The following is a 22,068-nucleotide window of genomic DNA, read 5'->3' as shown; positions in this document are numbered from 1 at the left end:
GAGTTGGTATATAAATATTTATTTAATTCACTAATATGTACATGAAACCAATCTTCATCACCAATGAACATCAGATAGAGAAGAACTTAAATTTAATGAACACTATAACAATGCTCCCTCTAGGTTCGAAACCACTCATCGTATTGCAGTATATCCACGATATCACATATGATCAACCATAGCACCCTTAGAGATCATGAGGAGCAATATAGCTCAACAAAACTTCACATATTTATTAAAATACTATTTGCTATTAAACTTATGTATAATATTTAAATGTGGTTTGACCAGTTTGACTGTTTCTGTCTTCATGGATTGAAATGTACTAGACAACCAATGATAATACATTTTATTGATGAATATCCGACTTTTTTATAAAAGAAATATGAATATAATAGAAGAGAATCATAGTTAGCTAGTCTCAAGAAACCAGCTATGAAATATATCATATTGTAGTGAACGAGAACACAGGTAAAAACAACCGATTATATTTGGCACAGAGTTACTTGGTAAAATAGAAAAATCATACTCCAATACTTCCTTTGCAAAATGTTCATTAATTGTTTCAGACTTCATTGTTCCTGCATTTCCATACCAATTACTTTCTGTTCCCATTCTTCCTTCTTCGATCTTCTTAACCTTCTGCTGTCAGACATTCTATTACTGATTGGCGTTATATATTACTTATACCGCCACAATCTATATTTCTTCTAATAAAATCGATTTTTCATAATTCAAAAAGATAAAAAGAGAACGTCAATACACATTTCCGTAAACATAAGAAAGGACATTTCTATTAGGATCATTCCGCTTTTTCTTTATTGTTGAATAGATATGCATCATTCCCCGACGTAATTTATCGGATAGAGTATATAAGAACAGGAAATGTATATACATGTAATGCTTTCAATGAAACTTATTCATAGAATTAGTCTGTTTTTGTTTCATTCACAAATACGGTCATGAAATATGAATCCCAAAAAGAAGACTGAGATGATTTTTTAAAAACAATTAGATTGTATGAGTATAGTTAAACTAATGGTTGGCTTATCTATTTAATAACATGTATCTTTGAAAATGAAGTTTTTGTTACGAGAAGGGGTTTTGTGGAGATTTCAGTATTTTGATAGTTGAAGTCATGAGTCGATTGAAGCTAGACCACCAGGGAAAACCTGGAAGCACTGCTTTAGGGCCGTTTCGTCCTATCACGGGACTCCTCAGCAGTGTGCATCCACGACCCCGCCTCGCGAGATTCCAACCCAGGACCTACCAGTCTTGCGCTAGAGCACTTAACCGATAGACCACTGAGCCGGCATCCAACGGTGTTAATGTCTAACTTCAACCAATCAATTACCGATCAATATTTTGGGTTAGATACTCTTGGTAAATCCATGGTATAAATGGGTCACAGGACAACATAATATTTATTGAGACATGGTTCTTATAACGCATTGCAAAAATATGTATCGAATGAGTTGGATCCTTTGGATAAATTAAACTATATGATATATACACTTGGTGTTGTTTGCTTGTATCTTCTCATGGATGTCTAGCACTTCAATTGATCAATCTTTTGTTGACATATGTGCGGATTGCCTTGATATTGCATTAAGTCACAAGCTTTTTAAACAAAGATGGATAGTGGATAGTAGTGGAATCCAGCATGCGCGTTTCGTTCTATTCGGCACTCGTCAGTTGTATGTTCCTGCATCCCAGAGTTGATGTTCATATACATCTCGGCAAATGAATTTGAAGTTCATCCAACATTTCGCCCAGTAATCTGTTCCAAGCTATTTCAAGGAATTACAATCAAATATCAAAATTATCGAATAAAATAAGTACATGGTTCTCTAGTTAACTATATACAAAAGAAGGTCATCCAATCAAATAATAATCTAACAGTTTATAAAATCAACTAATCAATTTCATTAATAAAATAAGAACAAAGAATACAATTCGCTATTATGTTCATTATTTCAAAGTACATATATAATATATGAAACATTTTTAATAAGCAAAGATGGATAGTGACTAGTAGTGGAATCCCGTTTGACGCGTTTCGTCCTATTTCGGACTCGTCAGATGGATGTACCTACATCTTAGAGATGATGTTCATTCTAGGACTCGAACCCTGTACCCGTTCACTTCAAACGCCATCATGTTATCCACTCAGCTACTGAATCCTGATAGCCACTCATGTTGTGCAATGGGGTAAATTTTAAAATCACCTGATATTGTTTATTAATTCACTCAAATTGAATATTTCATTTGACTGTAAAAAAATTACGTAACCATTTTTTTTGTTTTTAATTTTCAGTTTTACAATACCATGGTTAGGTACTAATATAGAAACTAATTTAAATCAATTAACCAATCATATTTATCATACAAATAATCCATTTATTGATTTATTGAATCAATCATCTAATAACCATAATCATAATAATAATAATGTTTTATCAAATATTTCATTGAATACAATACCATTAATAAGCTATCCAGAATATAATAATAATAATAATACACAAATTGGATTACATAAGCAACAGAATCTTCATTTGATCCATACCTTACATAATAATAATAATAATAATATTACTAATATTAGTAGTAGTAATAATAATCATAGTAATAGTATGAATTCAACGAAACCATCTCTTCCAATTGTAGATCCATTAATGTTTAATCCATTCACATCAAATTTAGATATACATTCAGTAACAAATAGATTATTACAAGATATGACAACTCATTCAATCATTGCAAATCATGTAAATGGTACAACATTACCAACACCAACACTAACACCACCCTCGCTACCAGCACCACCACCACTACCAGCAGCAGCGCCAACAACAACAACAAACATAGCAACAACAGGTACACTAAATCATGAATTCTTTTCAATTAATCATTATTCTCCTAATACCATATTAAAAATTGAAGGTTTATCACCTGAAACAGATGAATCAATTATATTAAGATTATTTTCTGCATTTCCAAGTGTATTATCTATACAATTATTACCTAATAATGAATTAAATGGTGAAAATAATAATAATGATAAACAAGAAATGAAAGCTTTAGTAGTGATGTCAGATTATGAACAAGCCAAATTAGCAATACATTACTTAAATGGGTAAGTTCTTCTTTCTTTTATATTTCTCTGTTGATAATCTTTTTTTAAAAAAATTAGTCAGTCAATCTGTTGTTGCCGAGTGAATGCCTAGTTAATGTATAACTTGATGAGACCGCCAATCAGAGAGCAGAGAATTATCGATTGGAACAGTGACACACGAAACCCGTACGAGCAGTCTAGAGCGCTAACCGATCCTGCTTCTGCTTAGCCCAGTCAGTTAAGTCCAAAACACCAATAACAGCCTCTGTGATATGAATTATTATTCACAAACATACTGGGTTTATATACCAGACATATAGACCACATCGTACCATAAAATAGAAAATAACACAATTCTCTTCGGGATACAACACAATCATAATTAGTTTATTTTATAATTCGTTTTACGGCGAGACTATAATTTATGGACGAGTCAATCAGAAGCGTTTGAGGGATTTCAAGGTCACGGCGCCTATTTCAGTACCTGATACTCATGTACAATCGGTTCACAGAGAATTTTAGAAAAGATTTGACAATTAAGCGGCTACAACAAATGAAACTACTAAGAAGTTGTTGTATTTGTAATTACAAGTATTAAATAACCTGTAGACTTTGAGCAGACTACCGTGATGTTGTACTTCGATGTAAAATATATTGAAGGAAGACGTTTGCTAGAATAAGAATCGCTCGATCCAGATTGAGACTAAGGCATATTATAATAATTGTCTCCAACTGTATAATAAAAGCACCAGTAACATTGGCTGCAATAATCGCAGATGTTACTGAAGCTTCGGCTGTGCAGTAGTATGAATATTGTAGGGACATATCTATAATAAAAATGATAAACTTATCCAACCGGAGTATGCACAAACAATAATGAAGCTATGTGGTTTAGGCTGAGGGGGTTATCACGACCTTATCATGGCTTCAGAGACCAACTATTATGGAGCCATATGGATGAGTTTCTCTGCCTTATGCATTACGATTTTGGAACCTTTGAACATTTTTCTAACCTTGACAAGTTTTTGGACCATATAAAAGAAGTGTATCCACTTTAATTATTTGGTTTTGTATAGTAAATTTTTACTCTATGCTGACTGTTTACTGATTGGCTAACATCTCCCAAGGTCACTTAAGATTCGTTCAAAGGTCGTCCATAAATTTTAGTCTCGCCTGTTTTGCTAATAAACGACCCAGCTACTCCTATTGCTCAGTATTCTTATACAATGACACTCGACAAGACCCCCCAAAATCAGAACACGTTGAATAGGAAGGAAATTGTATTCAAAATAACAAGGGTAGGTGAATAACAATCAATCGTTAGAAAAATGTCCATATATTTATAGTATATGCATAAGAAGCTTCTAGATGTTTCTCCAATAATTTGCTAGAGCTGATTGGTTTAGAATTAGCCAATCGGAGTGCGCCGTCACGATCATGCACATAATGTGCCTTAATCCGGTTTATTTCCCGCCAACAGTTTAGGATGTGGAAAAACATATATATAGCAATTCAAGTTGTTATACCATATCAATATGACAAAAAGAAATCAACAAAATGAATTACAGTTTGATAGCAATCATTACTGGATTATAAAGGTTTCCATATGTGAGAAGAATCATGAAATACAATTGATAGCTTGCATGCGACTAGATGATTCTGACTTTGCAGATGATCTAGCCCTTCTATCCCATCCACACCAACAAATGCAGGTGAAGAAAATCACTGTAGAAGCAGCCTCTGAATCAGTAGGCCTCAACATACACAAAGGAAAAACAAGATCCTCAAATACAACACGGGTAATGAAAACCCAATCACACTTGATGGAGAAACTCCGGAACAGATGGAAACTTTCACGTACCTGGAAAGCATCATCGATAAACTTAGAGGATCTGATGCAGACATAAAGGTGAGGATGCGCAAAGCAAGCATAACATTTCTACAGTTGAAGAATATATGGAACTCAAAACAACTGTCAACCAATATCAAAGTCAGAATTTCCAATACGAATGTTAAGACAGATCTACTGTACGAAGTTCAAACGTGCAGAACCACTACAACCATCATCAAAAATGTACAAGTATTTATAAACAATTTTCTACGCGAGATACTCAATATCCGTTGCTCGGATACAATCAACAACAGCCTACTGTGGAAACGAAAAAACCAACCGCCAGCTGATGAGGAAATTAGGGAAAGACGATGAAGGTGGATAGGATTTACATTTCAGAAATCATCAAACTGCATCACCAGGCAAGCGCTAACTTGGAATCCTAAAGGGAAACGGAAAAAGCAACAGCAAAAAACACTGCATCGATTATTGGAAGCAGACATCATGAGGATGAATAGCAACTGGGAAGAATTGGAAAGGATTTCCCAGGACAGAGTTGTTTAGAGAATGCTGGTTGTCAGCCTATGCTCCTCGACGAGGGATAACAGATGTAAGAAAGTGAGTAATAATCGTAAAATCAGTAATAGTGCAGAAATATAGTTCTAAAACCAGAATGGAGACTTTTAGGCGAACATATGCCCATTGTCACAACACTATACAATTAACTCCCTTGGGAGACTTTTGTAGAGCTACAACAACAAACATTATGGAAAACCCAACATAACTGTACACGCGTTCAATCATCCCTTCTTGTGTCACATTTGTAAACAGAAACTTTCCTCAAAGTGAAATCATGTAGTTTGTGCTTACATTTCTACTCTCTATTTTGTTGACATAATCAAAACTATCCTTCAAGCTGTGCATCTTTAGCTCTTTCCCTGTGGCCTCAATCAACTTGAAAATCTGTAAAGCAAGCTTACGATATGGTTAGTTATTCATTGCTAAGATCGATCAGAAAATACTATCAGCTTTTTTATAGATCTTAGATCGCATAACCTTTACACTTGGGTTGATCTACGTTCTAGAGGTTCATCAGTCAATGCATCTATTAATTCCACTTTCAATACCTTGCTTGAAAGGTGAATAATCCTATCTTCAAATCATAAGTCATAATTTTATTCTAATCGTCTACAGTGAAGTGCTCATTATCATGTATTAAATTACACATTTTTAGGATTTTCTTATTCATTAAAACAACTACACCAAAACCTGTTCCCGGTCTCAGCAGAACTACTTGGTCATTTATTTATTGGTTCACCTAAAGCAATCCCACATTATTTCCACAATGAATTTTTTAATGGTAATGATATGATACCATACCGATGGAGACACACATTAAAAATCTAGATGTTTCTTGTTATTGCTTAGCAATTACTGATATCACCGTTCTCTAGGTACAAGACGTAACCGGCTAATAAATGAGATTATTTAGCGCTAACAATAATATTGCTACCCATTATGCTGTAGTGGTAATTTGTAGGTGTTAAACAATGGTAACAATGACAATAGCATTTTCTATAGATAACTAATCAATGAAAAATACAATATTAATAGTCGAGGTCATCAGTCAATTGAAGCTAGACCACCATGGAAAACGTTGAAGCACTGGACAGCCGTTTTGTCCTATTGCAGGACTCCTCAGCAGTGCGCATCCACGATCCCGCCTCGCGAGATTCAAACTCAGGACTTATCAGTCTCGCGCCAGAGCGCTTAACAATAGTTAAGCACAATGGAAATTATTGTCAAAGTACTTAGAAGATAAATTTGTTTCAGATTTTACGCTACTTAAAAATAATCAGTAATATATTTTGAAATGGAACTTGTGGACAAATGGCCAATGTTTCAAAAACATTTAATTCATGTGAAAATATGGTATGAATAAATTACAAGTAATAGATACATTTGTAAGCAAATAACAGTGTTCATCAATTAACAGTCGGTGAAAGTTAGGACACAAGTTAGATTGAGCTAGAGTGATGGGTGTTTAAATTACCATGAGATTGGTTATGTGTTTAGTTCTGGACATAGCTAACACTTTTTTCCTGTTGAAATTAAAAAAAGAACTTAACTAATGCTGATTATCCCGTCGACCTGAAAGCGTAACTGAAGAACCCATGGTACAATTCCTTGACATTAGTTACAATTTTTAAGGAGGTAGTTTGCAAAATGATGCATTGTCTTTAAGATTGCGAAGAACATCTGTGTATTATTTAAATGGAACAATCTGTGTTCAGCCTTTCTGACTGTGAGAACATAGCATCAATGCAATGAATAGTTTTCCGTAGGAAACTCAGATATATTTTTGGTCCCGTTAACATAAAATTAGAATTCTGATGCATTTTGGTCTCACTTAACTGTGTTTCACCTGTCTGCAGAGAACTAGTGTTCTAGTCAGTAGAACAAAACGCGTCACTATCTTTATGCAGACATTGCAGGTAAATGACACCAAGGTATGCAATTATAAAGCTATCAATGTAAATCTGTAATTTTTAGATGATAGATGAACTACAAACCGTCATACTAACCACCAATGAATAAGTCAGTTTCCTTTTTAAGATATCTTGGTATGTTTCAGTTTATGTAAAAAGTGAATACAAGTAAGTCCATATCAATGTCAAGAAATAGCGCTGAAATAAAAATAAAAAAGATGTACATTGAGAACGATCGGTAGGTACTATTTACAATGCAATTAAATAAATAAATAAACAGTAAATAATAGAATTAGATAGTAAAAATCTAGCAGAATATAACAAGCGGTATCCAGCCATACAATCTAGTAAACTGGAAGTTGAATGAGACAAAAGCATCCAAAACACCAGGCGTTAACTGGAGAAAAACAAATATATATCCATAGTGAATACTGAATGATAGCAAAAAGATGAGATAAAGCCTACACTAAAGTAAGTGTTTCAGTGAATGAGTACTTTTGAAAGCCATTTACATATCATTATAGGAGAAAAATGTTTCGTTTTCTTTCAAAGCTGAAGTATTAACTAATGTAGTATGGATGGAGGATAAGAAATCAATTCACGACCCCATGACAACATGATTCACTAAATATTTGCTTAATATATGATACATTTGAAACATTCGATTATCACTTTGTAAATAAGTAACGAGGAAGATAATATACAGTATTAAACCTACCACAATATACAATTAAGATTACAAAAACCTCTTAATTTATATACTACTGTTACGAAACTATGTCTGTTTACTTTCAACTTAATTTTAAACTAGTGATTAGCTTATGAACTTCAGTGAGAAATAAGTCAGCTTTGAGTATTCAAAGCAATAATAAGCGAGACTATAATTTATGGATGAACCAATCAAATGTAAGATAACATGTCTTGAATTTTGGTGCGAAATTCATTCATTCATTTGGTCAAATAGCATTTTGGCATTGTAGCTGATGTCAGTTCGTGATGGAAACCCTAAATATAACTCCTAACCATCATAATCCTAATTCTTCACACTGGTTTATAACCCAAATTTACCCGTAGTATGTAGATGGACATTCTCAAAATCTTTTTAGCGTCGCTTAAATGTCATCCATAAATTATAATCTCACCAAATTGTAAAATATACTTTACTTAATAGTTATTATATTTATTGCTATAACAACATAACACTATACCACTGAATCGGCATCTGATGGTGTTAATGCCTAACTTCAACCGATCCACGAAGTTGAGCAACCGTTCACCAATTATCTTCAGTAAGTTGATATCTCACAACAGACCTAGTTGAACTTCACTGGTCAGTGCTTCTCACCAGAACTCCAGAAAATATCTCTTGAAGTCAGTCACTAGTGAGCATATGATAAATATCAGACGGGGTTTTGTGGAGATTTCAGTATTTTTCATAGTTGAAATCATGAGTCAATTGAAGCTAGACCATCATGAGAAACCTGGAAGCACTGGAGAGCCGTTTCGTCCTATTGTGGGACTCCTCAGAAGTGCGCATCCACGATCTCGCCTAGCGAGATTCGAACCCGGGACCTATCAGTCCTAGTAGTCTAGTGGTTAAGCGCTCAGGTGCGAGACTGATGGGTCTTGGGTTCGAATCTCGTGAGGTGGGACCGTGGATGAGCACTGCTGAGAAGTCCCACGCCAGGACGAAACGGCCTTAAAGCAGTGCTTCCAGGTTTTCTATGGTGATCTAGCTTCAATTAACTCATGATTTCAACTATGAAAAATACTGCAATCTTCACCAAACCCCTTCTGATAACATTATACTTAATCAAATCTAATCCAACAATAATAATAATTATTATTATTACAAAACTAATATAAACAACTTTCTAATTCAATTTCAGATATACACTTCAAAATCGTGTATTGAAAGTATCAAAAAGTGAAAATATAAATCAATCAACTCATTATAATTTTACTGAATTTCTACAACCAACTAATACCATTCTATTATAAGCAAACTTATCAAACGAAAAGAAAAAAAGAAGGGAAAAAAAAGAGAAAAGAAAAGAAGATCAATCAAATCAACTGATCCAATATGCACACACACACACACATTAACAAAAAGATCATTGTATTATTCATAAACTCTTTTTTTTTCAAATGAACATTACTGATTTTTATAGAAGTTCTTTTTCTTTTATCAAAGATCCTATCAACATCTTGACTAGAAACTCAATCTAGAAAAGGAATCTTTACAAATATATATTCATATTCATTTGATAAGATTTTGTACAAAGTTGCTTTTTAAAAAATATATAATTTTTGAATTAATGTATATCTTAGTGAACTTTAAGAATTGACCCATACTATTATCCTCTGAAGAAGTAGATTAAACTGAGTTACGAAAGGTCAAAAAATCTAATTTTTTCTACTCATTGGGATATTACAATTATATTTATTTATTTATAACAAAAGGGGTTCTGTGGAGATTTAGTATTTTCATAGTTGAAAGCGTGAGTCAATTGAAGCTAGGTCACCATGGAAAACCTGGAAGCACTGGACAGCCGTTTCTTTCGATTGTGGGACTCCTCAGCAGTGCGCATCCACGACCTCACCTCGCGAGATTCGAACCCAGGACCTACCAGTCTCGCGACAGAGCACTTAACCGATTTATAACAATCTATCCAATGCTCAATTTATTCGAAATTATTAAATCAAAATTTGGTAATCATACCTACAAGCTATAATCAGTTCGAATATGGTAGGTTGAGTAAATAATCTTTTGTGGTGAAAAAAAATATAGAAGTTAGCTAACTTATAGCTTATGCACTATACATTTTATTCTAGTAAATTGTGTGCGATGTAAAACTGTCCGCTTTATTTATTTAAACACATGAACATTGTTACAAAGGGGCACCGAATACATATGCACCACACAAGTCACTTGATTTGTGTATGAGCTGTGATGCTGCCCGGGTGCCGAAACCGAAGCAGGTGGTTTTCTTGGGGGGCCACACCTGAAGCCTTCAACCTAAAGGTCTGGTTCACAAGGCAGTGGAGCAATGTCAGGGGATGCAGTCCCATGGTAGCCGGTGACCGGTAATTGGTTCATACATCATTTGTTCCTTCAGGATCCTGAGACCCATGTGCAGCATTGGTTTGGAATCAGGGTTTTTCAACTCCCCTAGGTGGACTATCCGTGTCCACCAACCCGCTTAAAGCGCCGGACGTTCGCTTTTCGTCCTCTCACTTTCGTAAACAACAGTAATGCCACGAGAAGGCAGTGAGTGGGACTTCCCTGTTAGAGGTTATATATTCGCTGGCCATGTGAGAGCATTTCGAGAGGGAGAGCGGACTCTCCCCACTCTCGGCTGTACCAGGGCATTTGGGGTCATGCCTAATATGACTTCTTAATTCTCAAATCAAGGCATGTTTTTCGCCCTTATTGATCTTCACCTATATCAAAACTATTAGTAATGTAATTAGTCAACTGAAGCAGTCTAACAAAGTCTTGATCTGTTTGGAATCCAGCACACACAAACATTCTTTTTGACAGGTTATATCCCAGTGGCTCGAAATAGACGTATAAGATAACACGACTAGGATAATAACAAGTTGAACATGAAGTTGATCAGATCAACTCCGTCTTCTCATTACTCTATCGAAATTTATAAAAGGGACTAACTGCTTAAATAATTTGTTACCAAATTCGAGAAATTACAGTATTTGTTTAAAGTATACTCATCATACGTTCAGGAAAATGCATTTTCGATTGATCTTAAGGCAGAGGGTAAACCGAACATATATCACATCGCTAAAAAAGTTATCTCCCCTTTTATCGATCACCTTTATTAATGTGCGCCCTTTTGAACAGATACCAGAACTGACTGAACAAACCAAATTCAGATCCAAACTGATGACAAATACTATGCTTCCTGAATCCACCACGAATAATCGTCAAGACTGGAGAAATTTGTTACATAATTAAATATAACCCTATCGATAGCAATCAACTATGTATATTGGTGAGACTATAATTTATGGGCGACCTTAGAGTGACACTAATAGAGCCTAAAGAGGGTTATAAATTAGTCTGAGAAATCAGAATCGGGACACAGAATTAGAGTTAGGGTTTTTATCACGAATTGACATCAAGTATGATGCCAAAATGCTAATTAACCATATGGATGAATAAATTTTGCGTCGAAATCCAAGATTTGCTATTTAAAATCTCACTGGTTCACTCGTAAACTATAGTCATGACTATCTAACTCTAATTGGTTGAAAAACATCTCCGAGTGATTTTCGTAGTAAACAAAACATTCACGGGAAAATACAATTTTATAAAACCCCTTTATTTGAAACGTCTATAATACTAGTAATTTGATGTATTACCAGAGCACATTACTGCATGCTTATTTGAAAACAGCAGTTCATCTCTATACGAACTTCACTATATTCATGATTTTGTTACACAAAACAAAATGAAATGAAGAACAAACTAATCTTTTCCAAGCATAATAATAGTAATTGGTAATTATATATTACATATTAGCTTGTGGTGACACTAGCAATATCATTCCTCCCTCTTCAAAAAACATTTTGGAATAATTTTCATATGGGATTGAAAATGAAAGCCAAAGGGGAAAATAGGGAATATACAATAACTAGCTTAATATGTTTTTACATATACACATTAAGAAAGTTTGCATTGATTCGAAGAGGGAGAATATATTTAGTTTCAAACAGCATCATGTGAAAATAAGCGGAAAACAACTAACGTCATTTACATAATTGCGATTAACAACAAAGATGTTTGACTTTGTTCCGATTAAAACGCTAGTCTTTTAGTGCTTACAAACGCACACACAAGTGCAAGCAAAATAACTCTAATGAAAAAATACTGTCCAGTTTACTTTTTATCTGACAAAACAATAAGAATATAATTACATCATTACAAACAAAGAAAATTATGGACGACGAGAGCGTCTGCTTGAAAGTGGTCGACGTCGAGGCGCATTTGGAGCATTAGATGAAGGACTGGTTGAAGATGTACCAAAGGTGAATGGATTGGAATTAGCAACGCCGGTACTTAATGGTGTTTGACCAAAAACAAAACAAGCATTTGTTTGAGGAGTAATTACACTTGGTGTAGATGTTTGGGGTAGAGAGAAGTTAAAGCCACTAAAATTAGTTGGGGGATTAATATTAGAAAATACGGGAGTTGAAGAGAATTGAAAAGAGTTAGTGGTAGTAGTTATGGAACCCGAATTAAGCGAGGAAAATGACAAAGTTGGTAGGGTGCTCGGTTGTGAACATGCAGATGTGAAGTTTTGGCCAAATGAAAATTGAGGCACTGATGAACCAAAAGAGAGTGGTTGAGAAACGGAAGTTGCAGATGGCTTTGAATTAGAACTGAAACTACCGAACTGAAACAGTGTACTAGCAGGCGTTACAGAAGTTGCAGTTGTAGTCACAATTGTCGTACCAAACGACAATCCACTGGTGGCTACATTAGATGCGGTGCTAGAAGTTAACTGATTAAAATTGAATTTTAAAGATGATGATGTATTAGGAGTTTCGAAAATCGAATTACTAGTTCCAAATAAAGATGTAGTTTTAGCAGGAGTCACATTTGCTGGTTTAATTCCAAGAGTGAAAGAGTTTGTTGAAAATGTTGTAGACACTGGATTAAGTAATGGGTTAATCGTAGTTGAACTGAAACCAGATGAAGACGTGTTCGTGGGAAGTGATACAGTTTTGGAGCTGATGTTAACAGGATTTGATCCAAATAATGACACGCCAGAAGTACTAGCAATTGGGGATGTAAAGGTAAACAAACCAGCATTATTAACTACAGTATTTAGTGATGACGTGGTACCCATTGTCTGACCAAAAGCACCGCTTGAAATGGTTGATGAAGGTTTAGACAGATTTGCACCAAAGACAAAACTACTTGACACAGGTCCAGAGTTGGGAACTGATCCCAGAAATGATGGCATAGAAGTTGATCCAAAACTAACGGATGAGACTGAGGTAAGTGAAGATGTAGTCACTGCCGACGCTCCAAATGTAAAAATGGAAGCCGTAGAAATTGGCTGAGGATTACTTGAACCAAAAGTAAACGGTTTGCTACTATCAGACTGGACTGTATTTTTAGCTACTGATGATGGATTACTAGTGGGAACACTAGCCGATGATGTAATAGCTGATTTCGGGAAAGAAAACCCACTGAATGTAGAAATAGGCTTCAAAGATTCAAAAATACTTGAAGTAAGATTTGCTGTCGATGGTAAGTTTGAACCTAGAGAATGAATATGAATGAAATTAAATGAAAGTTCACATCCAAATCCTGTTCAAAAAAAGATACAATTCCATCGTAAAAGCAATAAGTCAAGCAAATCCAAATTAGTGACACCAATATCAGGGACAAAATTATGGATTCTACCCAAATGCCTTGGTACGGCTAAGAGTAGGGAGAGTCACCTCTCCCTCTCCAAATGCTCTCACATGGCCACGTGTATATAACCACTGCCACAAAAGTCCTACTCACTACCTTCACCTGGCGGGGGTGTTGTTTACAAAATTGAGAGGACGAAAAGCGAGTGTCTGGAACCTTAACCGGGTTGGTGGACACAGAGAGTCCACCTAGGGGAGTTGAAAAACCCTGATTCCAAACCAATGCTGCACATGGGTCTCAGGATCCTGAAGGAACAAATGATGTATGAACCAATTACCGGTCACCGGCTACCATGAGACTGCATTCTCTGACGTTGCTCCACTGCCTTGTGAACCAGACCTTTAGGTTGAAGGCTTCAGGTGTGGCCCCCCAAGAAAACCACCTGCTTCGGTTTCGGCACCCGGGCAGCATCACAGCTCATACACAAATCAAGTGACTTGTGTGGTGCATATGTATTCGGTGCCCCTTTGTAGCAATATTTATTTGTTCAAATAAATAAATAAATAAAATATCGATTCTACTAACCTCAATTATGTTTTTCCTTAAGGCACCTTAACTGCTGATATTCAGATTCTTCTTAACTATATAACATCTCATGATCTCTCATTCATTATTTCTTCAGTTGATTTAGAGGAGTTATAAATTTTATTTAGTGTCAATATTCATCTAAAATTTCGATCCTGACACAGTCGATGAACTGGATGTTTATGCTACGAATAACACTTTAGAACGGTTGTTTGGTAATCTCTAAATATCATAAATCTTAAACCTGCTTGGTAGTTTCATAGACGACATCTCAGTGCATAATTGTATAAGCGGTAGAATAGTAATATGGGATAAATAATATAATGTGATGTTGAAGGCTTGATACCGTACTCGACCACATTATCCTAACGATTAGAAAGGCAAAGTGTTAATTCAGTGGTTAAGGTGTATAGCTTTTAGCCATTAGGTTAGAGGTTGAAACGCCCTTACATCTATTTCAGTCTTAGCAACCGGTAGCATTAGTAATAATAACTGAAGTGTGTCCCGAAGCCAAGTACAAGAGTATGTGTAGCTGATAAATGAGATATGTTGGAAAGCAAAAAGGGTCGACTGCCTTTAATGAAAATAATTTTAAGGGAGATTCAATTACTACGACATCAACACACAGGTAGTTGAAACCGCTTCCAGCAAATGCAATAGATGAGTGTAGTTTGGGAATGTTTGTATGTTTAAATTTCACGTATTTCTGCTAAATATACAAAACGGATACCCGTTAAATTTAATAAATCAATGCAAACATTAAGTTGCCTCATCACTCGATTCTTGCCTAAGAGTTCATATTATTCCCCCATATAAAGGGAAACTAAATAATATAATATTGATAAGACTGCTTGAATAAGTTATCAATGAAACATAATATGTAGCTAGACTTATGGTGGTTGCAAAAAATGAAACCTATACTTCAATACGGGTTTTAACAATGATTACGTCACACCTCATTATTTATAAGCCTTAATATATACATGAACACATATAGAGAATAAATCAGAATATGAATTCAGCTAGCCAGTTAATCATAACCAACGTACAGCTTGTCAACATATTAATTCAATGGTTGGATAACATGCTTCGGTTTGGGCGCCCGGGCAATACTTCAGCCCTCACACAAATCGAATGACGAAGTGTGGCGCATATATATTTGGTGCCTCCTTGTACTAATGTTTGTGTTTAAATAAAATTAATAATGTGGATAGCATGTAATTTAGTAGCTTTACAAACTAAATTCTAAATTTTCGATTAACACAAATCGCGGGTAGCTATTTTCATTTATAATCAAATACAATGAATGAAAGGATAGAAGTGATAATGCATAGCTTTAAACTTCTTACATAGAAACCTCTAGTGAAGGCTTTAACAATCGTAAGGTTAGGCTCTCCATAAGTGTTTAAAATTAAAACTTATAGTAATCGATCGTACCATAATCCATCACTCTGATGGTCATCCAAGCAATCCATCATATTTTATAAATAAACGGATTAATTTAGTTAAATTGTATCATTGAAGAAATTCAGAGGGCATTTGGGGAAATAACAGCTTCATAGTGTTTTAAAATGATTTTCCCATGTACATACATAGATTCAACTTTGGTTGTATGTATTAAACAACGGATAACAACGTAAACAATGGCCATATTGTTACTGCCCCCAAATGCCCTGGTACGACCAAGAGTGGGGAGGGGCCACCCTCTCTTTCGAAATGCTCTCACATAGCCACGCGTATATAGCCTCTGCCAGAGAAATCCTACTCACTGCCTTTTCGTGGAGGGGGTGTCGTTTACGAAAGTGAGAGGACGAAAAGCGAACGTCCGGTGCTTTAACCGGGTTGGTGGACGCGGATAGTCCACCTAGGTGAGTTGGAAAACCCTGATTCCAAACCAATGGTGTACCAATGGTGTTTAAATAAATAAATATTGTTACTAAAAAACTTCGGATAAGATAATTGTATTCAAGAACTTACTAGTCGTCTGTAAAGATAAAGGAGCCGGTGAAGTAGGTGGAAATGAAAAAGAGAAAGCAGGAGTGGTCTTCTGTGTTGCTGCTGTAGTCGCCGTTACAGAAATTATTGTGGCAGATGTAGTTATCGTGCTGGTCGGAAAAGTAAATATGGAAGATGGAACTACTGCAGAGTTGCTTTCAGATGTTGAGACAGAGCTGAAATTTGTAACTGATGGCAGTATTGGGTGTGAGACTGAAGCTGACGTAGTTACAGCTATTGTTGAAGTGATTGTTGGTTCCTTCAAAAATGATACATGGGCAGTAGAAGCAGTAGAGAAAGAAAATGAAACTGATGTAACAGCAGTTGCTAATACTGTACTTGCACTAGTCACTGACATGGATGAAGAAGATATGTTGGATGTAGAAGTAAAACCAAAACTTATGCTACCAGGTAGACTTACTATAGAAGTAACGGCAATAGATGTTGGGATAACAGCTTGAGTACTGATAACTTCACTAACTGAACTAATTACAGGAAAACTGAAATGTTTAGAAGTGGTTGAAGATGCCGATGGATTGCTAATGGAAGTGATATTCTGAACTGATGCAGAAGTGTTACATACAACGACTGACATGAAACTTACACCAGATGTTGAATGGACACTAGGCAGTGACGATGATATGGTAGAAACTATCGGGGATGAATTTGAAGTAGCTAAGATTTGACTGACGGGACTACAATAGCTAGTACTTGTAATAGAACTGATAGCAGAGGGAGTACTATAACCACATGAACTGTTCGAACTATGATTACTACATTTGGCTGAAATCAGTTCACGAATACGTTTCACACGTGATTCCACATCAAATCCCCCAGAAGCAGTCTTAATCTGTGACTGACTCATTTTATCAAGAAATAGGTTTGAATGGCCTTCAAGGTTTGCAATAAAGCGATTTAAGGATGTCGGTTGAACAACTGGGAGTTTTGAACTATCAGTCTCTGATTTCTCATCGTAGCAAGTTATATTAGTAACTAGTGGTGGTTTAATATTATTCAAAGACGACTGAGTTGAATCATCTACGGTTTGATTGCTTTCCGTTGCAATCCTACGAGCAGTAACTTTTTTCCTCGAATACTGAAAGGGTGATGTATCCAAATCAATGGAATTAAAATCACCTGCTCCTGAGGTGTGATTCTCTAAGGCATAATGACTCGTATATGCTAAAGCTTTAGTAGACAACAAATGGGCTTCAAGTTCAGACGGTGACATGTATGGAATCTTTCTTCTCAGAGCTGCAGCAGATCCAGAAATATTATTTGGGGATGATCTAACACTCCCCGTAGATGACGTGGTTGAAACTGTTCTATCATCTTCACATTCATTAAAAACTTGAGTCTGAACGGACCTGCTATTTCGATCGCTCACTTTGGATGGTAATCTGTTATCAGTAGCACAGACAGTAACCCCAACTGCATCTCCGCTATTGAGTTGACGTAAGGATGTGAAAGAAAAGCCGTCGACATCGTGTGTGCACCCCACGGTAGATATATCAAATGTTCTAGATGTTTTTCGACGCTTAGAATTTCCAAAGTCTGATCCATCTTGCGATGATTCCTCTGTAGTAACGGTAATATCATTAAGTTCACGAGCACGCTTTTTTGATTCGAAAACACGTAAACCATGTTTAATGGCTATGTCTGAATTAGGTGGCTCAGGAGTCCCAAATAAGTTTGTCTTTGTGCTTTCAGTCCGACAAACGCGACGTTTCAGAACTGGAGAATGGTAGCCATTTAAAGGCTGGAAGTTAAAGATAGTCGGCATATAACTTGGGGAATCCCTGGATAGTGTTCGACTTCGACCGAAATAGGCTGAAACCAGTGATTGTTTAGAACGGTCTGAAGATGTTGAGCTTGAACCATTTAAAAGAGAGTGTCGCCTTTGAGAATGATTTATTGGACCATTCCCCGACACTTTTGGTAAGAGAATTCTGGAGTAGTAAGGCTGGGATGTCTGTGGAGAGTTCGACGAATTTGATATCACAGGGTTGTTCCGGTACATTAGTGAAAACTGTTAGTGGTTATCATGTACAGCTAAAAACATAAACAAGGAATATGGAAAAAGACATAACCATATGGTAAAATCGGTAATATCTCTTTAACGATTGTCACCCAAAACCAACTTAAAGAACTGTGATATGTAAAACGAAACCCGTTCTGAATAATAAGTATTTAGTAGATATACCACGGTTCCTCAAAGATATTTAGATTAGTCCAGTATACCAAAACAACACCGTCATCTTAAGCGTACATAGAATTAAATAAACACAATGTAAAACCTCACAGGAACGAAACTTTTCGAGCTACCATACTTCACGTATGTAAATGACATTACTTTTATGGGTTTAACTGGAAATGGACTTTCTAATAGTCTGTATTAAGTCTTCAGTTACGTGCACGGATTTCTCTCATATGTAGGAAGTTGCATTTTCCATGCAGTCTACTAAACACCTTAAATTTATATTAGACAAGGACGATTGGTGACTACATCCAGAAAGTACAGAATATATACCCAGAAAATGTCAACACCTGATGGTGTTTATTGAACAATATCTTTCTCGGGTCTTGTTAAGTTCCGAGAAGAAACGGTAGGTCTTATCTGTTTACTAGTGTTCATTTCCGTAACAGATTTGGACAGGGATCATCTTCACGTGAGCCAAGAACTGGCTTTCATTAGCCTGATACAACGTGAGCACTATGGACGCTAACTTCTGAGAATTTCAGGTGGATCATCTAAAAAGTAAGTCACAGGGGTAAACCATACTGAATTACCATTGTCTTACTTTCAACCAAAAGAACGAATAGATAAAATAAAAACTTCACACATTAAATAGCATTCATCTAGCATCTAAAGACATTCTCACATCTCTGAAAGCAACTCACTTAATGGTAATTATGTAAACCCCACGGGAAGTCCCGAAGAAAAACTATTTAATTGTTACTGTAATGCACTAAAAAGATGGCTTCTTCAGGTTGAAAGGTAATAGCCACGAGGTATTGTAGCCAGTAAACTAACTAAACATCCAGACAAATTCTGCTAAGACAATAAATTACGATCCAAGATGCATTAGCTACATTTGGTGTGAATGTACTGCGCAACTTAAGTGTAAATAACGTCTATAATCAAGATAAGTGGTGGTCAGCGTAGTAGACCACCTAATTCTTTACTGTCCAACTCTTAGGATGACATTTTACATGTGAGTGGCGAGGAACGCTTCTTAAACATTGCCATACTCATTTAGTGTTTAAAAAATTACATCGCCATTTGATTTCTTAACGTTAGTACGAGAATCTCGGGGTAAGAAGTCATCTGAGAAATCAGACAAGAGATACCCTTTCAAGCAAATCTATGATAAAACTGAATTAAAACCAGGGAAACAGACGCTCTTAACAAAAACACCAATTGGTGTAAATAACCTAATGATGACCCCAAATGCCCTGGTACGGCTAAGAGTAGGGAGAGTCACCTCTCCCTCTCCAAATGCCCTCACATGGCCACGTGTATATAACCACTGCCACAAAAGTCCTACTCACTACCTTCACCTGGCGGGGGTGTTGTTTACAAAATTGAGAGGACGAAAAGCGAGTGTCTGGAACCTTAACCGGGTTGGTGGACACAGAGAGTCCACCTAGGGGAGTTGAAAAACCCTGATTCCAAACCAATGCTGCACATGGGTCTCAGGATCCTGAAGGAACAAATGATGTATGAACCAATTACCGGTCACCGGCTACCATGAGACTGCATTCTCTGACGTTGCTCCACTGCCTTGTGAACCAGACCTTTAGGTTGAAGGCTTCAGGTGTGGCCCCCCAAGAAAACCACCTGCTTCGGTTTCGGCACCCGGGCAGCATCACAGCTCATACACAAATCAAGTGACTTGTGTGGTGCATATGTATTCGGTGCCCCTTTGTAGCAATATTTATTTGTTCAAATAAATAAATAAATGGAGTCTCGAGATTTCACAAACTGAAACAGGAGCTTTGTTAGCACTTGTAACCTGATTATTCCTACAATTAATTGATTACTACGACTGACAAGTGTGGAGCATATCACAAACACAAATCTTTGAAAGTACTCAGAAGATTCTACAGCCTATAACTGTCTTTGCCCAGAGGGACTGACACCTTTTTAACTTAGACGGACCATAAGCCTTCACATAGATCAGATCCCGAAAAGGCGCATCTGAATAATGTTTCATAAGACTGAAGAATAACGTTTTGACCAACAATCACATATCTGAAACTTCCCTGATCCAGCTCCCATACCAGATTTGCAATGATTGAAAAGCTAAGGGTCATAGAAATTAATGCAGTTGAAATAATTTTCAAGTGTTCACCATAAAAAGGTCCTGCCCTTCTTGCAAACTACATTAAATATCAAGACCAACTTAAAGAAACTATTCATGATACTCCATCTACGGCTCAAAGGCAGTTTGGGCTTGCTAACCTGCTACCCTTCAGTTGAACTGTAGTTTTCTTAGTAAGAACTTCAGTAATGATATCAATAATATATTTATGATGGACAGCATATAACTACTAATTAATTAGTGGTCAGATGACATCTCAACCTTTTACATATGCTTACTATAATAGTGAGAAAATGTGCATGCAACTGAGTAACCAAACACAAATTTATTTGGTTTACATCCCCGTTTTTGTGAGAATATAGATATTTCTCGTTTAGCAGTTTGAGCAAAATTCTAGTTTACAACCTGGTGAGTGAGAATCAAATGCCTTAATTAGTAGCTAATCTCTCGGGATTTCGAAAACATTTATTTAAATGCTCCTTAAACTCAGGTCTGAATTACTGATAAGCTAGTTACAGCAGTTACCACTTACAATGATTGAATTCACATAGTTTTCTTTTTGGAAATGTGAGAGACTTCAATAAAAATCATTTCGAACACCATCTATACTGTAGTGGGTCCGTGAGAGGAAACTATATGTAGATTGTGAAGATTCTAATTTCCTCTAAAACCATTCAGCTAAACAGCACACAAGTGGTTATCAGCACAGAAACAGTTGAGTACTGTATGAGTGCAATCTAAGTACATGTAATCCCAAAGAAACTAATTAAAGAATCGCCACTAACCATATACCCCTTACGTTACTAAGATAACATTAGGAAATAAAAAAATCCAGATTGTGCGTATTAACCTAAATACATGAACCCATAATCATATCACTATCACTGAGACTTGCTATTCAAACATCATGATGTTGGAAATATCGAGGTAAAACCAGAAAGCTTGGGTAGAAAGGGAGGCGGGGGAAATTACTGTCTTATTCTTCCTCTACTTTTCTTACTCATCAATCAAACGTTAGTGAAGCCTAATGATAGAATCTATCCGCCTAGGCTCAAAATGTTGGAGTAGCGTTTAAACCAACTCAAACGCTGAAAGTGTTGTATTTACTAGACTACTAAAGTCACTGAAAAACTGAACACAACTAACCGAAAACCAGGAAACTACGTGCTATATTTACCGAAACGACCCAATATACAAATAAGATCATTTAAGACTGATTTATTTAATCGTTACTTTCCGTCTATCTGATAGTTTTTATAAACTCTTGACGTGATATCAGATGCTAACTTGCGGTCATAGACAAAAATTTAAATGCCAATAGTCAGGTTAACATTAGT

At 36.0% G+C, this 22,068-nt stretch overlaps 2 protein-coding genes across 2 annotated transcripts in view; one reads left to right on the top strand and one right to left on the bottom strand.

Moving 5' to 3' along the window:
• The window catches only part of Smp_175930 (elav (embryonic lethal, abnormal vision,drosophila)-like protein), a gene marked incomplete at both ends in the record, with an annotated part of 46,178 nt that extends 36,739 nt beyond the window's left edge, over positions 1 to 9,439 (top strand). Inside the window, 2 exons of the mRNA XM_018799857.1 lie at positions 2,318 to 3,139; positions 9,328 to 9,439. Coding sequence (XP_018653728.1) covers positions 2,318 to 3,139; positions 9,328 to 9,439 — 934 coding nt within the window. The remainder of the gene's footprint in view (positions 1 to 2,317; positions 3,140 to 9,327) is intronic.
• Positions 9,440 to 12,065: 2,626 nt separating this feature from the next.
• On the bottom strand, positions 12,066 to 18,189 carry Smp_175920 (hypothetical protein; the record flags this gene model as incomplete). The annotated part of the gene is made up of 2 exons (XM_018799856.1): positions 12,066 to 13,730; positions 16,389 to 18,189. The coding sequence occupies 2 exons, from the start codon at positions 18,187 to 18,189 to the stop codon at positions 12,397 to 12,399; spliced, it is 3,135 nt and encodes a 1,044-aa protein (XP_018653727.1). The 3' UTR covers positions 12,066 to 12,396.
• Between the last annotated feature and the right edge of the window lie 3,879 nt (positions 18,190 to 22,068).

Source organism: Schistosoma mansoni, chromosome W (genome assembly GCF_000237925.1).
Source record: "Schistosoma mansoni strain Puerto Rico chromosome W, complete genome".
NCBI lineage: Eukaryota > Metazoa > Platyhelminthes > Trematoda > Strigeidida > Schistosomatidae > Schistosoma > Schistosoma mansoni.
Note: the sequence above shows the minus strand (reverse complement) of the source record. Positions and strands in the feature narration are given on the sequence as shown.